The 17,476-nt window shown below is 47.3% G+C and overlaps 8 protein-coding genes and 1 pseudogene across 13 annotated transcripts; 4 read left to right on the top strand and 5 right to left on the bottom strand.

Moving 5' to 3' along the window:
- Window positions 1-655: 655 nt before the first annotated feature.
- LOC9638570 (probable disease resistance protein At1g61310) lies at window positions 656-2,194 on the top strand. Its single transcript, XM_024662372.1, has 4 exons — window positions 656-957; window positions 1,013-1,127; window positions 1,169-1,381; window positions 1,440-2,194. Exons 1-4 carry the CDS (start codon window positions 656-658, stop codon window positions 2,055-2,057), a joined length of 1,248 nt encoding a protein of 415 aa, XP_024518140.1. The 3' UTR covers window positions 2,058-2,194.
- Window positions 2,062-5,630, top strand: LOC9638572 (disease resistance protein TAO1). The gene is made up of 3 exons (XM_024662458.1): window positions 2,062-4,847; window positions 4,915-5,108; window positions 5,176-5,630. Exon 1 carries the CDS (start codon window positions 2,237-2,239, stop codon window positions 3,782-3,784), a length of 1,548 nt encoding a protein of 515 aa, XP_024518226.1. The 5' UTR covers window positions 2,062-2,236; the 3' UTR covers window positions 3,785-4,847; window positions 4,915-5,108; window positions 5,176-5,630.
- On the bottom strand, window positions 3,779-4,330 carry LOC112341774. The gene is made up of 3 exons (XM_024662459.1): window positions 4,065-4,330; window positions 3,940-3,981; window positions 3,779-3,886 (listed from the first exon to the last, which is right to left on the bottom strand). The coding sequence occupies exons 1-3, from the start codon at window positions 4,305-4,307 to the stop codon at window positions 3,812-3,814; spliced, it is 360 nt and encodes a 119-aa protein (XP_024518227.1). The 5' UTR covers window positions 4,308-4,330; the 3' UTR covers window positions 3,779-3,811.
- A 1,604-nt stretch (window positions 5,631-7,234) lies between the features above and the next one.
- Window positions 7,235-9,522, bottom strand: LOC9638573 (cytochrome P450 94A2). 3 transcript variants are annotated; one of them, XM_002988596.2, is made up of 3 exons: window positions 9,128-9,522; window positions 9,069-9,076; window positions 7,235-8,906 (listed from the first exon to the last, which is right to left on the bottom strand). In XM_002988596.2, exon 3 carries the CDS (start codon window positions 8,903-8,905, stop codon window positions 7,418-7,420), a length of 1,488 nt encoding a protein of 495 aa, XP_002988642.2. In that variant the 5' UTR covers window position 8,906; window positions 9,069-9,076; window positions 9,128-9,522; the 3' UTR covers window positions 7,235-7,417. The 3 variants fall into 3 exon arrangements, with proteins under 3 accessions (XP_002988642.2, XP_024518223.1, XP_024518224.1); XM_024662455.1 differs by having other exon boundaries at window positions 9,013-9,076; XM_024662456.1 differs by having other exon boundaries at window positions 7,235-8,944; window positions 9,013-9,076.
- Window positions 9,523-9,582: 60 nt separating this feature from the next.
- LOC9638893 lies at window positions 9,583-10,780 on the bottom strand (annotated as a pseudogene).
- A 16-nt stretch (window positions 10,781-10,796) lies between these two features.
- On the bottom strand, window positions 10,797-12,517 carry LOC9638894 (DNA excision repair protein ERCC-8). The gene is made up of 8 exons (XM_002988598.2): window positions 12,356-12,517; window positions 12,054-12,296; window positions 11,841-12,000; window positions 11,442-11,792; window positions 11,236-11,390; window positions 11,095-11,184; window positions 10,976-11,041; window positions 10,797-10,916 (listed from the first exon to the last, which is right to left on the bottom strand). Exons 1-8 carry the CDS (start codon window positions 12,500-12,502, stop codon window positions 10,854-10,856), a joined length of 1,275 nt encoding a protein of 424 aa, XP_002988644.2. The 5' UTR covers window positions 12,503-12,517; the 3' UTR covers window positions 10,797-10,853.
- Window positions 12,518-12,524: 7 nt separating this feature from the next.
- LOC9638895 (trafficking protein particle complex subunit 1) lies at window positions 12,525-13,278 on the bottom strand. The gene is made up of 4 exons (XM_002988599.2): window positions 13,044-13,278; window positions 12,903-12,996; window positions 12,734-12,855; window positions 12,525-12,678 (listed from the first exon to the last, which is right to left on the bottom strand). Exons 1-4 carry the CDS (start codon window positions 13,223-13,225, stop codon window positions 12,627-12,629), a joined length of 450 nt encoding a protein of 149 aa, XP_002988645.2. The 5' UTR covers window positions 13,226-13,278; the 3' UTR covers window positions 12,525-12,626.
- A 32-nt stretch (window positions 13,279-13,310) lies between these two features.
- Window positions 13,311-14,397, top strand: LOC9638896 (dual specificity protein phosphatase 1). Its single transcript, XM_002988510.2, has 4 exons — window positions 13,311-13,428; window positions 13,473-13,608; window positions 13,862-13,982; window positions 14,044-14,397. The coding sequence occupies exons 1-4, from the start codon at window positions 13,330-13,332 to the stop codon at window positions 14,210-14,212; spliced, it is 525 nt and encodes a 174-aa protein (XP_002988556.1). The 5' UTR covers window positions 13,311-13,329; the 3' UTR covers window positions 14,213-14,397.
- Window positions 14,398-14,436: 39 nt separating this feature from the next.
- Window positions 14,437-17,318, top strand: LOC112341773. 4 transcript variants are annotated; one of them, XM_024662450.1, is made up of 10 exons: window positions 14,437-14,678; window positions 14,730-14,784; window positions 15,015-15,145; window positions 15,215-16,187; window positions 16,271-16,449; window positions 16,505-16,556; window positions 16,607-16,755; window positions 16,812-16,898; window positions 16,952-17,080; window positions 17,133-17,318. In XM_024662450.1, exons 1-10 carry the CDS (start codon window positions 14,496-14,498, stop codon window positions 17,214-17,216), a joined length of 2,022 nt encoding a protein of 673 aa, XP_024518218.1. In that variant the 5' UTR covers window positions 14,437-14,495; the 3' UTR covers window positions 17,217-17,318. The 4 variants fall into 4 exon arrangements, with proteins under 4 accessions (XP_024518218.1, XP_024518220.1, XP_024518221.1 ...); XM_024662452.1 differs by lacking the exons at window positions 14,437-14,678; window positions 14,730-14,784 and having other exon boundaries at window positions 15,062-15,150; XM_024662453.1 differs by lacking the exons at window positions 14,437-14,678; window positions 14,730-14,784 and having other exon boundaries at window positions 15,062-15,145; window positions 15,219-16,187.
- The last annotated feature ends 158 nt before the right edge of the window (window positions 17,319-17,476 follow it).

The following is a 17,476-nucleotide window of genomic DNA, read 5'->3' on the forward strand; positions in this document are numbered from 1 at the left end:
CTCAGAGCTCGGATTTGAGACCAAGCACGCATTCTTGGAGCTCTTCAGCAGTATCGACATTGATTCCCAGAGAAGAAGCCTGCTAGGTGCTCGATCCTCCACAGCGGATTCACAGTAGCCACATTGCCAATCCCTGGATCACTAAGCACCTCCGAGATGAGCATCCTGACAGCAAGCGATCCCGCGTCCAGTCCTGCCAAGCATAGCCGCTCAACTGCAAGATGTACGCGTGGCCACCCGTAATTGATGTTTTGTCGGTGGAATTAAATATTGCCACGTGTAAAAAGTTTTGATTCATCTTCTCGAGAACAAGACTGCCAGTACATGTACAGCCTGACAGCTAATGCGACCATTAAAAAAGCAATGGAAGGTCTCTTGGTGGGACATTGATTTGATCTTCTCTTCTTTTGAAAGGTAATCTCGTCACACGCGACTAGTCTAAGTCGTGCTTTAGTCTTCTTTTCCTCCGTTTTTAATGGTGTCATCTAAAAAATTAGAAAACGCGCAAACGTGTTGCATCATTTTGTATGTCTGAACTGGCGAGTTTCAGTGCAAGAAAGAAAAGAAAAAGAAACGGCATTTTACCTTGAAAAGGTGTCGAGATTGTCGTGCAAGAATTCACGAGTCTGTTAAGCAAAATACAGAGCTTGTATCCATGGCCCGCCTCGATCCCACGGGTGTGCTGGGAGTGCTTGTTTCTGAAGCTGTTAAAGAAGTGATTGGGCTTGCCAAGTCTGCCATTCATTGCAAGGAGAAGTGCAGCGAGTTGGAAGTTTCATTGACCGAAGCATCAGGTCTGTTAGATGAAATGAACAAATATTCTGCTGCCGAGGGCTCTCTGAGCTCCTCACAACTGGATACCTTGCTGAGAGCCCTCCAAGCCCAGGTTGAAGAGGCTAAACCTCTTATTCTTGAGTGCCAGTCTCTGCAAAATCCCATTCTAGATGGCCTAAAGAGGTTGGTTGTGCGTCTATTGGGATATTTCTGAATTGAGTTTGTGATTTTGTTTCAGGATACAGCTTGCTACCAAGATTGACGACTGCTCCAAGGCGATCCACGAGCTCTTGGCTGCAGCTCCTCGAAATCTTGACATTGAGATTCTACATACATTGAAGAAGCAAAAGGAGGTGCCCTCTAATGTAGTTCCTAACTTCCTAAGGAAGAACAGCATGTTGTTCCTGAGCACATTTTCGGCATGGAAGAGACTCTGGAGCGGGTTGTATCAGACTTGCTGGAGTCCCCTGTAAGCAGAAAGTGGGTTGGAGTCCATGGAGCAGGAGGTGCTGGAAAAACACTCCTGGCCAAACGAGTATGTGCCAACGATCAAGTCAAGGGGCATTTCGATCCAGTTTTGTGGCTAACATTCGGTCAGTCGGTTCAGGTACGTTCCTTAAGCGTATAATGCAACATATTGAGCGGCTATGGTTGTATCTCCTCAGGTGGAAGCAAAGCAACACGAACTTGGCGAACAAATTGAACTGGAAGGTCGGGTCAGCAATGAAACACTGAGGAGGGGGCTTGCTGGGAAGAGATGCTTGCTGGTGTTGGATGATGTCTGGAAGTCCATCCATTTGGATCTCTTGGATGTGGTGCAAGAGAATGGAAGCAAGATTTTCATTACCACTCGAAAACGTGATGTGCTTGACAGTAGAGGTGCAATCAAAACCGAAATGGGGTTCTTGGGAAAGGAAGACAGCATGAAGTTGTTCACAGTCCACGCATTCCCAAACCAAAAACATGCTCAAGTCAGCAAGGAAGTAGTGGAGCAAGTTGTGGAAAAGTGTGGGGGGCTTCCACTGGTCTTGAAGGTAATTGGCAGAAGAATGGCAGGCACACAAGATTGGGACTATGTTCTGAGCAAACTCAAGGATCAACGACTTATTGCTCTTGATGAGGAACAACAGGTACTGGAGCGACTCAAGCTGGGTTACGATGCATTGTTGCCTCTTCGCATCCACCAGCACTTTCTCTTCTTCGCAGCATTTCCAGAAGACTATCCGATTGGATTTTGGGACCTGTCAGGTGTTGGAAAGGGGAAGGGCTGGTTGCCAACATAGCAGAGGCCACGAATGTTCTAGAAAGGCTCAAGAATCACGCACTTATCACTGAAGAAGAAAAAGAACAGATTGATTTAGAATACAAGAGGTACAGGATCCACGATGCGTTGCTGGCTCTTGCTTTGCACATCCTGGAACGAGAAGGCCCCAAGTGTTATTTCAAGGCTGGGCAGTCGCAGATGAGGGATGTGGGGGACGCCTTCACGAGTAACTACAGCAGGATTTCACTGTTTGGGTGTCGAATTTCGGAAATCCCTCTACTTAAGAAGAACAGGGTCAAAGTTTCCAGCACCACTTGCCTGCTCTTGGATTATAATCGCAATCTCACTGCATTGCCAAGCCTCTCTCATTTCAGAAGCTTGAAGGTTTTGTGCCTGAGCCACACTGGGGTGGTAAGTTTGCCACATAGCATTGGACAGCTCAAGACTCTGGAGACTCTGGATTTGTCTTCGAGTAGGTCACTCCAAAGCATCCCAGATTCACTGGGCAACTTGGCGAATTTATCATATTTGAACCTGGAAGACTGCAGGAAACTCAAGTCTTTCCCTGTGGATGCTTTGCTCAAACTCACCAAGCTGGTCTACTTAAACGGAAGGGGATGTTGGGGAATGTGGACATGCCACAGGCTGCATCATCGGCTTTTCAAACAGAAGAAATGCTTGAACAGGAGGTTTGGAAGATTCTATCTGGATGGGATGTTTCAGGCATTGACAGAGTTGGCGGTGTTGATTATTGATACAGGGTTGGCTGTGGATCTACCAGCAAGCATAGGCAAACTGGCCCATTTGAAACAGTTGGAAATACATGGTCAAACAGGGGGAACATGTGAGAGCTTTAAGGGCTTGCCCGACCTTGAGATTTTGAGACTGGAGGGATTGGAGCTTCCATTGACCTCAGACTGGGACTGGAGCAGATTTCCGAGGTTGAGAACTTTGGAAGTGAGCTGCTTTGGGAAAAGTGGCTTTAAAGTAACCTCCAACATGGAGAACTTGCAAGAATTGGTTATTGAGGACAATGACCACCTTGAGGGGCTTCCTTTCTTAACACAGGAAATGTTTCCCATGCTGACAAAACTCTGCCTTTGGGGATGCCAAAAGTTGATTGGGGTGCCCACCATCTCTCAACTGGCATCACTCAAGGTCCTCGACATCAACACCTGTCCCTCCTTGAAGGACCTCTCCATCTCGTTCCTTCCAAATCTAGAGGCAGTTAATCTATATTGCTGCGACGATGTGACCACCATCAACATATCCGAGTGCCCATCACTGACAGTTGTTCGACTTGAGTCCTTTCGCATGCATGCCCGTGTTGTTGCATTCGGTGGCAACTTCCCACGACTTCAAGCAATAATCCTTGGTGGATTTGAACAGCTTCCAGACTCTCTAGGTGCCATGGATGCCTTCCCACAGCTGACGTGGCTGCAAATTAGCAGCTGTGGTATTGACCAACTACCAGAATGGTTCGCATCACTCACAACGTTGAGAACTCTGGAATTATGTTCTTTGAAGAACTTGGATGTGATACCCGATGGTGTTGCAAGGCTTCCTTTGCTAAGGGAGCTTGATCTGAGAGGTTGCAAGAAGATCAACATGTTACCTTTTGCAGATTCTGAAGACAGCTCCTTCTATCCATCCTTGGAGAACTTATGCTTGATAGACACATCCGTCTCTCAAAAGCACCTCTCGGAACACCTTCGAAAAATTCCAAAGCTTTCATGGGAATTATGAGGACCTCTGCAATAACCAAATCTCAAATTAACGAAGCTTTGGAACAATGCAGAGAGTCCATCTTTCATGATCAGTGTCATGTTGGCAGTACTCCAGTTCAACCTGGAAAACGAACAGACAGAATCATAGTACCAAAGCAACAAGCCTCGCTTTACCTCGAGCAAACAAACTAGCACCCGTAAAGAGATCACGCACAGCTTCGCACGAGAAGAAATATGAATCAAGACGGCAATAGCTTTGGTCTCTGCTTGAAACATGAGCATCGTCATGTCATACAAATCTGGCCATCTTGAGAGTGCTCCACCGGGTAGATGCCAAGAAGAGCATCTCGCTCGCGATCTGACGAAGCCGAGCGTGGTATTCCGCCGAGGAATCCACCGCTGCGCGGCCTGGCGGCTGCTGCTGCTGCTGTTGCTGGATGCTGCTGGCGATATCCACGCAGGTGTTCCAGATCCGGTAGCTCAGCTTCCAGATTTGCAGCCGTTGCTCCTCGGAGAGCTCGGATTTGAGGCCAAGCACGCATTCTTGGAGTTCGGAGAAGTCTGCTCGATGTTGCAAACGAGGCGCTCGATTCTCCGCAGCGGATTCACAGTAGCCTCATCCCTGGATGAGTATCGTGAGAGGAAGCGATCGCCGCGTAGCCCTAGAATATTTTCCCTTTCCTCTTTGTTAGGGCTCGGGAATCGATCGGTGCGCCATGGGACAGCAATGAAGGCGTGGAAGGTATGGAATCTCTCGTAGTTGCCGCTTCACAGCTTTAGCTTTGAGCAAGATTTTCCGCGAGAGGTACGTTCGCTAAACACGCGACGGTATCGACATGCTCTCTTCAGCGGCATCGTCACACTCATTATGGGAGGGTCCTTCATCCTGATTTTGATCTTTTTTCTTCAGCTTGCAGAGCGGTCCTTCTCAAATGCATTCAGTACAACAGGAATTGTCTGCGGCTTCCTGATAATGCTCGTTGTGGCCTCGGCAAATACTTACACTTGTGATCTGCTTCTCAGACAAGCTTATTCTCGATTACGAGTCTCTTGCTTTCCACATTGGTGGGAAGTGGTGGAAGGTTCTGTCTTTTTTCTTTTCGTTTTTTAAGTTTCTAAAGGCTTTCTCTCTTTTCTTTTTTTTCACAGCTTGCTACCGAAATTAGCATAGTGATTCTGCTCATTGGGACCATTGTAGGCAGCATTCAACAAGGTAGTGAAGCTGCTGTCATCGGGCATTGAAAACATCACTTCCAATGCTAACAGGTAGCAGGCGTGTGCTTATGATCCTGTCCGTCGTCTTCATTGTCGCTCCACTTTGCCTGGTGGAAAAAATGAGACAGGTATAATTTTGACATTCTTTGTCTTCTGATTTAACTTCAATGCAGCTCGAATTTTTTGCAACTGTAGGAACATCGATTGTCATCTGGCTAGAAACTTTCAGTATTTTTACCTTGATTGACAGGCTGACCACCAATATTCTATTGACCGCAACCACGACATTCTTTTCTTACCCTCTTATCGTTGGGAATTCCAGAGACAATCAGCTATCGAAAGAACGCAGAGAAAAAATCTAAAGGACCATTTGGACAGTCCCGGGAGGAGGAGACTCTGGATGAAATTTCAATCGCAGGGAGATTTAAACAGACAGGGATGGAACTCTGATGGAAAGTCTTTTTCAGGAATCGTTTTCATGGGTGCAGAATGGAAATGACTGCGAAAAGAGGAAGAAATGTTTCAATCCACTTCGCCTTGACCTTCCTAGTTCTTGTCCTTTGAACTCCTTTTCGAGGCTGTCCTGGGCCTGACCAGATGCTCAGGTGTAAACCAGAGCAACGAATCGCCACGACTCATGTTACGTAGCATCTTGATGAAGTCCTGCCCAGAAAAGCCAAACAATTCAGATGTCTTTCCAGAAGAACTTCGGTACTCTAAACGTTAGTATGATCGTACCTGGGGCATCTCGTGCACGTAGTCCGAGTAGGGGAAGTTTGGACAGTTTTCACCCCGGAACTTGATGTAAGCTCGGTCATAGATCCTGTGATTAAACATTTTATCAAAGATCTTTCTAGAAAAGAAAGGAAACAAAGCGGCTTCTGGGGTGCTGGATGACTCGATGTATATCTGTTTGTTCTTGTCGACAGCCCTGATGGTTATAGATCCATAACTTGGACGGATGGGCGACACACGGTGTCCAGCCCCGTTGCCGTGAAGACCATGGCTTGATCATGATTCTTATGGAGTAGACGGGGTTGCGAGGCAGAAGAGTTGATAGCATGCCTTTCACTCCCGACGACGTTTCATGTGACTACACAACGTTGTGGAGTGTGGGAACGAGTAGTCAGTAACATCTTCTACTTACAACATGGTAGGAGGTGCTGGAAAAACACTCCTGACAATGACCGCATTTCGATCCAGTTTTGTGGCTAACCATTCCTAAGATTATCACAACTGCATGCAACATGGTTTGTATTTCCTCAGATGGAACCAAAGCAACACGAGCTTGCCAAACTAATCAGACTAGAAGGTCGGACCAGCAATGAAACGGTGCTTGCAGGGAAAAGGTGCTTGCTGGTGTTGGATAATGTCTGGAAATCCGGTCTGTTTGGTGTGGTGCAAGAGAATGGAAGCAAGATCTTTATTACCAGTCGAAAAACTGATGTGCTTGGCAGCAGAGGTGCAATCAAAACAGAGATGGGGCTCTTGGCAAAAGTTGTTCATAGTCCACGCATTCCCAAACCAAAAACTTGCTAGTTCAAGTAAGGTCATAGTCCCAATCTTGTGTGCCTGCCATTCTTCTGCCAATTACCTTCAGGAGCAGTGGAAGCCCCCCACACTTCACTCCACTACTTTCTAAGCAAACTGTAAAAATCTGGCTTGTTAAGTCGCCTTGGACGTCGCACTTGAACGTCATGCACTTATCACTGAAGAAAAAGAGCTCTTCCTTTACACACCCTGGAACAAATGCCCCTTGGAAGTGTTACCTCAAGGCTGAAAGGTCTCATACCAGGGAATGCCTTCAGTAACTACAACAAGATTTCACTCGATGGGTGTAGAATTTCTGAAAATACCCTGCAGAACAAGGTCAGAGTTTCAAGCACCACGTGCTTGCTCTTGGATTATAGTCCCCATTGCACTCTAACTACATTACGGTTTTGTGCCTAAGTAACACTGGGGTGGTAAGTTTGCCACGTAGCATTAGAGAGCTCAAAACTCTAAAGACTATGGATTTGACTTGGAACATAATACTCCAATTTTCGAATGTTTCCCATGCTGACATTGTCAAACCTCTCCCTTGGGAATTGTGAAAAATTGATTGGGGTTCCTTGAAATCTCCTCTTCTTCTGCATCTTGTTCGTTCCAAATCTAAAGACAATTTGCATAGGTTACTGTGACGGTGTGACCACCCTCAACATATACGAGTGCATTAGGGACGTGTTGAAGTCGTGAATTTTAGTTCAGTGGTAAGTTCCCCTTAAACAAACATTGCGTTATTCACCAGCTTCCAAAATGGTACACATCATTCACGAGCTCTGGAATTGAGTTATCCAAAACTTTCCTTCAGTTGACTCCCCGTATGTTTGACTGTTTGTTGAACTTTGAAAATGTTTTCATGTCTAAAAGATTTGGAATATTGGCGCCACATCTCAGACTAACGAAGCTTGGGAACAACGGGAAGTCCATCTTTCATGATCAGCGTCATGTTGATACCGTAGCAAGGCTCTTCTTTTCCCACCACCACAAGCTCAAACTTTGGTACCAGAGCCGCCACCACATACTTCATCTGTAGCATGGCCATCTCTTTGCCCAGACACACTCTCGGCCCGGCCTGAAACACCGGAAACTTGAATGGACTCACCTCGACGAACTGGCCATCCTGGATCCATCTCTCGGGCTTAAACTCGAGGCAGTCCTTCCCCCACAAGCTCTCCATCCTTCCCATAGCGTAGACGTGATACGATACCTTCATCCCCTTCTCCACACAATTACCATCCGGGAGAACGTCCGAGTTCTTCACGACCTTTGTGTCAATCGGTACTGGGGGATAGAGCCTCATTGATTCGCACAGAGCTGCTTGCAAGTAGACCATGTCCCGAAGCTCCTTGTAAGTGAATGGCCTGTTTGACCCTTTCGCGACTATACTCCCGACTTCCCTGATGATTTCCTGCTGAACGCCTGGATGATTCGAGAGCAGCCAGAAGAACCACGAGAGTGACACCGCTGTTGTGTCCTTGCCGGCGAGCACGAAACTTATGATGATATCCCGCAAAAACTCGTCAGAGAAGCTCGTCGAGTCGAGTCCAATGAACCTCGAGAGCAAGTCCTGGTTGACCCTTCCTTTTTCTTCTCGCCGCTTCTGGACCACTGACACTGCAAACTCGTTCACCACATCCAGCACCTCCTTGAGTTCTCTTTCCGGTCCAACGTTGAGAGCTCGCATTAATTTCCACACCAGAGGATGGATCTTTTGGAAGCGCAGCGTGCTAAGCGTCGTTGCCTTGTCAAATGCCTGCGCGAACTTCACCTCCGGAAACGATGGATCCAAGCACGCCGGATCAACACCGAAAGAGAGCTTGCAAATGTTGTCGAAGTTAAACCTCATGAACAAGTCCTGTAAGTCGATCTCCTTCCCATCCCGGGAAACACTGGCAAGAGTTGGCAGTAACCGGCTGTGAACTTCGTCCGCCAGGGAATCCATGAGGAACTCCCTCAGTGACCTCGTTGTGAACTCGAAGCTCGCAAGTTTCCTCTGAATCTTCCACAGCTCCCCGTCGACATTGAAAATACCATCTCCCAGCAAGTCGGTCAGGCTCTGCCTCAGGTGTTCTCCCTTGGGATAATTCTCGAAGTTGGTCTTCAAGATGTGCTCCACAGTTGCGGGATTGCCAGTGATTTTGAAAGTGCTGCCAAACCTCCCAGTGGTGAAAGTATTGGAGGGAGAGTTGATCACATACTCTGTCGACCACTCGAGAAACCTGTGGCTGTTGCGAAGGAAGTCGAATACATTCCCAACGACTGGATAAAGTACTGGACCGCCTGTTCGTTGCGAGTCGGCTCTTGATTGAATCGTCCTCCGGACTATCCAGCCCACCGCTGCCGCAAGAACAAAGCTCAAGCTCCACAACATACCTTGGTTCATGCTGAAAGCCCAGAAAAGGAGTGACGCATGTCAGTCGCCCTGACCAGTTGAAAACCCAAGTCACAAGGAAGAAACGCCAGCCAAAGAAAAAGATTCGAAGAAGCTACCTTGCCATACGATAAGAGACACGACAGTCATTTGAGACGGTGATAGAGGCTCGTACCAGTGGATCTGAAAGTCACCAAGTCAAGTCATTACAAAAGAAATCTAGATTTCTAGTACCTTGCTGAAGTTTGGAATGACCCATGTATTCTGTTGAGACCGCTCTTCTATTTCCTCCACCCGAAATTCAATTTTGGTACCGGAGTTGCTTCATCGTCTTGACTCTCGGCTCAGCCAGAAACTTGAATGGACTCGCACTGATCCATCTCTCGGCCTTAAACTCGAGGCATTTCTTATCTTCTCCATCCGGACGACTGTAGTATCATATGGGAGGATACAGCCTCACAAAGCTGCTTGCGAGTAGAGCTCGTCGTAAGAGAATTTACCTTCGCCAGTATACTCTGATAATTTCTCACGGGTTGAAAGCACCCAGAAGAACCAGGAGCAGTTGTGTCCTTCCCGGCCAGCAAGAACTGATGACGATTAACTCGATTTTTGTCAGAGGTTCTATGTTCTATTTACTGAAAGAGGAAGTCGTTCAAATCAAGGAGTGAATTCTTAGAAACCGGAGTTGCTTACGTATGGTCAGGCTTCATGAACTTTGCGTGAACCCAGACTCGCTTCATAGGAACTTTAGTTTTGTGATTCACCAGCTTAATGCAGCAGTACTCCAGTTCAATCTGGAAAAAGAACAGACAGAATAATAATAACAAGGAAACAAGCATCGTTTTACCTCGAGCAATCCAGCACCCGTAAAGAGATCACGCACGGCTTCGCACGAGAAGAAATACGACAAAGTACCATCGAGACGGCGATAGCAATTAGCAGCTACTTTTTGGTCTGCTGGAAATCTCAACATCGTCATGTCATACAAGCCTGTAGGCTTGCCACCGTGAGTCTTACTATTTCACGGAGAAATAGCATACCATAATCTCGAAAGAGAAGCATTCCACCGGGTCGGAGTACAGAGCAACATTCTTTGAGAAGGTTGCTCATTTGATCCAGATCTGCCAGCGCGGAAAGAGCGAAAATCTGAAAAGACAAATCAGTTTTAATTGCAAGACAATGTCAGGCTTACCAGCGTGATGAAATCTGCTCCTCCTTCGCAGCAGCTTACAAGGGAGCTCTTGATACCAAAGTCGGAGGCTCGACAGGCGTCACAAGCCAGCCACGCCGGAAGTGCCTCACAGGAAGGATCGCAAACAAAAGTCCGCAGCCTCGATTTTGCTTGCTCATTCAAAGCTTTCTCTCCCATCTTGTTTGTGAGGCTCACGGCAGCCTCACTGAGGTCGCAAGCATACACTCTAGCGGTTGTTGTTGCTCTAGAACAAAATACGTCCTTCAGTAAGAGGGAATAGCAAACAACATCAAACCTCAGGATCGGAATGGCCGAACTTCCAGCTCCACATCCAACCTCCAGAACAGTGAAGTCTTGATTAGATCTTCCAAGCTCAGGGAACTCTTTGAGAAGATACCTACGCTCCTGCAATGTGGAAAGCCCGTAAGGCAACAGTGCAGTGCTGATGCTTACTTTAAAGAAGATGCCTTGAGAGTGTCGGCTGTGAAACTTCTCCCATGCCAAGGCTGCAGTACAGGCATGCTCGCTAGAAATCATCTTCTCTTCTACGCGAGCCAAATCCTAGTCAAAGAGAACAAGCCATTGATCAGTAAAAGGAAACAATATAATGTAAGCCCAACTTGTGCGCTCTCCACCTCTTCGCGCAGATCATTCCAATCAAAATCCTTGGAGTAGTACGCGACTTCTTCTTCCATGAGACCTAAAACGAGAGGCCAAATAAGAGTTGAATTCAACCGTTAGTTAATGTTACAAAAAATATAGTTTTAGTCAATCGCTCCAATTGTCCTCGTCGGCTTGCACTTGAGCCGCAATAGTTCCAAGAGCTTCGTCCTGAAAGAAAAAATCGCATCCATATCTCCTGTTTTTCACCACAAAGATGCTGCGCTCACCTCGGAAACCGACTGCTTTGGAGACCAGACGAGTATTCTACGATCATTGCTTCCACTGTAGAGTTCCTGGGAGAAAAAAAAGCATAGCTTCTCGAGGAAACAGAGAGACGATATAATACCTGTGATTGACTGTGATAAGCACAGCAGTTTACAAGTTCATAGTGTCCTTTTAAGGTGGAAAGCAAGCGACCGCTCAACATATCGTACACCTTTCAAGTGAAAATAGAGAATTATTCCGAATAGGATAGGATACGTCGTACCTGTATCGAGGTTAGACATGGAACGAACACCAGTGGCTTGTCTCCAGAGACCTCAAGTTCGCACGTCAGATTTCCGTTTATGTTTGTTGCCTCGTAATTCACAAGAGTATTGCAGCCCCTTTCTATGTCCCATAGCTTGACTCTGGAATCACTGCCTGGCGCATTGTGTTCTTAAAAGTAAAGAAACAAAACAAACGAAGCCGTACCCGCACTAAGAAGGTAGTGTCCGTCGCGGCTTGTCTGGAGCGATGTCACTGTGCCATAGTGCGCCGTGGAACGGTCCAGAGCCGAAGTCAAGCCTGGATGAACTCGTCCAGGAGTGGCATCCTTGGAAGTTTTCGCTGCTCTACTGATTTCAGTGGCTTCAAAAAAATAGACAAAACAAAAGAGAACGAGAGGGAAACTATTACCTTCCTGAGAAGCAGAAGAACGATGCTGGTCAAGAACATAGAAGCAACCCGCACGTCTTATGTCCCACAACCGGATCGCACCGTCACAACCTCCGGAAATTAAAATCCATTCGGAAGATGCAGACCATTTCACCGCCCAAACAGCATCTGCAAGTACAGGAAAGGTTTTGCAGGGACAAACACAATCTCGAATACCTCGGTGAGCGCTAAGGGTGTGGGTGAAAGCACCAGAAGATATATCGCAAAGCCTTATGCGATAGTCCTCCGTGCCTGTAGCTATAAGCATGTGAGTCGTAGAAACGGGTGACATGCTTACACCGAAAACCTTCCCTGGCATTTTGAATTGCATCAGCACCTACAAAAGAACGATTCAGTGAATCAGAAACCAACAAAGAAAAGGTCTCCAACCTCGAGAGTGTTTGCATCCCAAACATTTATATGCTTGTCGAACGAGCCAGAGATAAAAATTCCAGTGTCCACTGGATACCATCGAACTGATGAAACGGAGTACCTATGGGCTTTGTCAATAGAAAAGAGGGCTTCGTGCTTTTGAGAGTAAGGCTCCACCGTCGTTGGCTGTGATATGTCATAGACACTGATCGATCCATTTCCATTGCCAGCAAGCATATATCTAGCTTCCACGGGATCAATCTAGCACAAGATTTACACAATAATTTTCAAACTGAAAATGAAAGAACCGATCCAAATACCTGCAAGCTGTTCACAGCGCCTCTGCCAGACGAAATCACATCCTTGGTCTTGCACAGCTCCAATGCGCGAGATCTCATCCGGCGAACAGAAGCAGCGTAGCGCCATGGCGGTGCCCCGAGCTCGCGCTCTCGAATACCACTCCACATTGGCGCCACACCATAAACCCTAAAAGAAATTACGTGTTTTAAGACTTTTAAATTACAAATATAAAAAACGTTCCACGTGGCACAGTACCTGCCAGGTGGTATTCTGCGTGGTCCTGACGTGGCACTATTGCAAGGTCTTGACGTAGTGATCCAATGCCATGTTAAACAATTCGCATCTGGAAGAACGATTGAGACGACCACAAGAGCGAGGGAGAAGAGATTTGGATCGACCTGAAAGGCTGGCCGGGAGAGTAGAGAGGATTCTTCACGACGTACTCGACGTAGATGTTGCTATAGATGTGCATCAAAGCCTCGCGGAGATCTCCAATCCTGGGATCTGTCAAGAGAATGATCTGCGAGAAGAAGACAAACTAAGCCTGGAGCTACAAGCGCGCATTACCTTGATCCCAGACGCCGTCTCCATGAAATGTAGCTTGTAAGTGTTCGTCCGGAAGCTATAGAAGGAGCACGGCGGATTGTTCTCCTTCCCGGAGCTGAAAATCACCAAATTTTCACCAGATCTAGCGAGAATCCCCCTCACCTCACTGGATCGATCTTGGCCGTGAAGGAATTGAGCGAGAAGAGCATTCCAAACATGAGCTTTTGATCCTGCTGGGGACTCAGCGTCATCAGCGATCGCAGCCAGACGTGGTAGTGCAAGCACATGCCATTCCTGTTGAAAATGTAGAGGCATCGCATCCTCGGGGCCATGGCAAGCGCCATAGCGATCAAGAGCCCTAAATTTCGCTTTACTCTTCTCAAGAACCCTAAATATTGCGAAGAAAAAGAGAAGATTTTCCAGGTTAGGGTTTTCTATTTTGTCGACGATGAATCACCTGGATCAGCCGAGAGTAGCCAAATTCCTTCGCGCCTACCTTCTAGCAAAGTATCTTCGCAATGACAATCTCCCCTGCGAGATCGAGCAGGTACATTGTCTCTGGCGCTTCCTCTCACGGATTTCTTCTCTTAGGGGCTCTATCTCGGATCGATCGGCGCAGCGTTCCACAAAGCAGCACTCCAGAATGTGCAAATCACTCACATTCTAACCATTGCCAACGCTCTCGAGATGCCTTTCACCCGGGATTTCAAGTATAAGCGTGTAGAAGGTATGAAGTAAAAGTTCTTCTCATAGTTTGCTTTGTTCTAGACTTGTTCTTTGTTCTTGCTAAGACCGCGAGTTCTCGTCTATCTCTTGCTCGATGATGTTCTTTCTTCTTGCTAAGAATGCAAGTTCCTGTCATATCTCTAGATTCCTCGTGGTTATCCCATGGTTCTCTGTGTTCTATGTTCTTTATATTGGTTTTCTTATGATCTTGCTTTGGTTTTCTTACGTTTTGCTCGTGTTCCTTGTTTTTCCAGTACTGGACAGTGCCGACTCCAACTTAGCAAGCCATTTTGACGATTGCTTCGCGTTTATAGACGAAGCGAAAGCTTCCGGTGGAGCAGTTTTAGTACATTGTTTTGCCGGAAGATCTAGAAGGTTTGTAACTTTCGTTTTTTTCAGTCCAGGAAACTTACCCTTTTGTCGATCGATCTTGCAGTGTCACAGTGATCGTGGCTTACCTCATGAAATCTCACAGATGGAACCTCTCGCGAGCGCTGGAGCTCGTCAAGAGCAAGCGTCCGGAAGCGTCGCCCAATCCCGGATTTGTTCTCCAGCTCCAGCGATTCGAGCAGCAGCTCCGCTTGCATCCAGGCACTAGCATTTAAATCTCTCCTCGCTCCTCCCCTTTTTCTCCTCGCAGTTCTCGGTGCTCCTGATCGAGTTTTTCTCGTTTTCCTTGGTTGCAGAAGCTCTTCGCGAGAGATGAAAGTGTCTAAAGTTCCATAGAAAAGGACGATCCAAAGCTTTGTTCTACCACAAACACACAGACAATATAACAAAAGTTTTGATATACCGCTTTGATTAGCTAGGGTTTTTCCGCGCGAAGGCCGCGAATCGATCGCTAGCAGCGATTTCTCCATCGCCAGGGCTCCGGAATCGCGCAGCAGGATGGACGATCGGCTCTTGTTTCACAGGGAGGATCTCGGCGATGGATTCCTGAGCGACATGGACGACGAAGTCGACATGGAGGAGATTCGGGAAGGGATGAAGCTTGTGCCGCTGCCCGATATGTATCCCGACATAGATCGAGAGGCCCCTTTCTCCTCCTTGGATGATATTTTGAGATTACAGGTTCGTTCTCTCCGTCTCTAGCTAATGTAGCTCACTCCAATCGCTCTCCAGGGCGCCGATGATCCATACAAATCCAACGAGGAAGATCAGTCCCATTCTGGCGAAGGTACTGTGATAGAAGTTATTTTTTCTTGGTGCCTTGTTCTCGAAAGTTCATACACTGTGTCATATCTTCTTGTTTCTTTTTCGCTTTAAGTTCTTACATTCTCTAGACTTTTCTTTTCTTTGGGCTGTCCGAGTTTCTTTGTGGATCGACCATTGGCATTGTTCTTCTTTCTTGTCGACGCTTAGCTAATTGTCTCAAGCTTTTTTTTTTTGTTCTTTGAATCTTCGTAGCTGCGAAGAAAGCTGCCAAGGTTGCTGCTCCTCATGTTCTCACTGGTGGTGTAGTCGCGGAGAGTGGCCCTCCGCCAGATTTTAGCCTCTGGACCGTGGAAGATGATCTTCTTCTTAGAAACGCAATGGAGGTAAAGTGAGTTGCTCGCGGTTTCAGCATGAAACAAACATGTCTTTACGTTGGGTTTCTTTCCATGTAGGCAGGCGCGGCCATGGAAGCTCTTGCCAGAGGTGCCATGCGATTCTCACGTCGTTACACAGTTCGAGAGCTCCGGGAGCGATGGAGAGCTCTTCTTTACGATCCGGAGATCTCGTCCAAGGCGGCCATCCGGATGGTAGAGGCAGAAGCGTCGTTCTTGGAGTCCATGCGGCTCATGTTTCCCAACAAGCAAAAGCTCCAGGACTTCGTGCACAAGCGGCGGCAGAAGAGCGTCCGTGATACTTTCTACAAGAGAAAGAGAGGCTTGGCAGATGACAAAGGCGTGCTTGATGGCGTCGCCGACGGTGGAAGCCAGATCAACCTTGGAGAGAACGACTTGGACATGCTAGTTGATCCGGACGATCACGCTTTCTCTCAGATGGTCGATCTTCTTGCTACCGGAGGGATTGGAGCTGTCATTGGAGCTTTCCCTGGTGAATCTGAACTGGAAACGCAGCAGGATGCCAAGGACGAAGTCTCGCTTGAGAGTTCACTCAGCCCCGTGATGGTGGCAGCCCCGGAAAAATCATCTCAAACGAAGCTTGACGAACCAAATGGAGCTGCCGAAAATGACGTGACTGGAGATGCCAAGAAAGAGCTTCATGCAACCATTTCGGGTGAACGCATGCCTTCGTCTTCCAACTTGGACGTCAATGGCAATCCCGAGCCATACGTCATACTTTCGTCAGACGAAGAGGAAGACGACTATTTCCGGAAGCCGAAGAAATCACGCACAGATTCAGTCGTCCAGGAGAAGTTCGTCTGCTCCTTCAACACACAAGAGACAGAGATATCGGCCTTTGGAGCTATGTCCTCCCCTTCTTCCGAGCGCGTGCCTAGCTCACCGGAGGACGGCAGAGGCTGCACAAGTGATATGAGGTCTTCGGACTGTCTCGACAGAGCAGACGACGAGACGGCTGAAACCAGTGAAAAGCCGATCATCGAAGGCGGCAGCTACACAAGTTTTGCCTCAGGTAAACAATCTGTGTGGGTTATTGAAATCCTTTTTTGGTTTTGTGTTGTTTTGTTTCGATTCTCTGCCTTGTTGTTTTCCCAGCAAACGTGAAGATAGAGCCCGGAACCGAGACGACAGGCGGGCTAGAAGTCGATTACTCGGCTCCAAAGGCGGGGACTTGCACAGACAACGAACTGGAAGTCACGACGGGCGTTCAAGAACTCCCTCCGGAAGTCGAAAGCGACAATGAAATCGCTCGTTTCTCGGATGTTGAGACCATGGTAATTTCTAACTTGCATTAGAACACTCACACATTCTTCGTTATCTGTTCTACAGATACTAGACATGGACTTGGATCCAGGTGACAATGAACTCTCCGCAAGGGCAGGTAAAACTTTATCTGCAAGTACTTACATGGCTTGTGTGTGTATTACATAGAATCGAAGCGTTTCTATGGACAACATCAAATGACCATTCTAAGGTTGGAGCAGAGTGTAAACGCCGTGATGCAACGGTACCTCACTCGTAAAGGCGCCATTGCCATGCTCTACGGATACCACTTGAAGTATCTCATGGTGGCCAACGAGGTTTGCGAGAATGGCTGCTTTTCAGCTTCACGCTTGGCTCACACTTTGCATCCAAGGTTTCGATCGGTAGACGGACGCAAGGAAACGTCGTTGATGTCGATCTCGCACAGGAGGGCCCGGCAAACAGAGTTTCCAGAAAGCAGGTTTGTAGTTTCCAAGTTTCTGTCGCAGCTCTCACCATGGTTTTTTGTTTCAGGCAAGCATCAAGCTAAACGAAGATGGGATGTTCCATCTGAAAAACCTGGGAAAGAAGGTGTTGTACGTGAACGATGTTCTAGTTTTCACTGGCCAACGCGCGATCCTGAGCTCTAGCTGCCTAATCGAGGTCCTAAAATTTACCATCTGCGTGGAATGTTTTTACCTTTGGTTTTTCACAGGTGGGCGGCATGAGACTGGTTTTCGAGATGAACAGGAGGCTAACTCATCAGCGTGTAAAAGAAATGACCCAAGAAAGCTCGTAACAAAAGTAGATTCGTTGGTAACTTGAATTAACTCATCACCTAAAGGTGTATTTTTTTTCCTAGACAAAAATAAAATAAAATCGTGGAAAAATCTTTCAGGTTTACCTTTTTCGTTGAAAAAGGTAAGAAAGGTTTTCCTATTTTTCCTTTTGGCATTATATAATAGGAAAGGTTGGCCTGATTCCTGGAACGAGTGATGTAGTAGGACTCCGCCCTGGTGCCCTGCTGGACCACGAACCCTTCCTCCACCGGCAGGGCTC

This window comes from Selaginella moellendorffii, unplaced genomic scaffold (genome assembly GCF_000143415.4).
Source record: "Selaginella moellendorffii unplaced genomic scaffold, v1.0 SELMOscaffold_89, whole genome shotgun sequence".
In the NCBI taxonomy this organism is placed as follows: domain Eukaryota; kingdom Viridiplantae; phylum Streptophyta; class Lycopodiopsida; order Selaginellales; family Selaginellaceae; genus Selaginella; species Selaginella moellendorffii.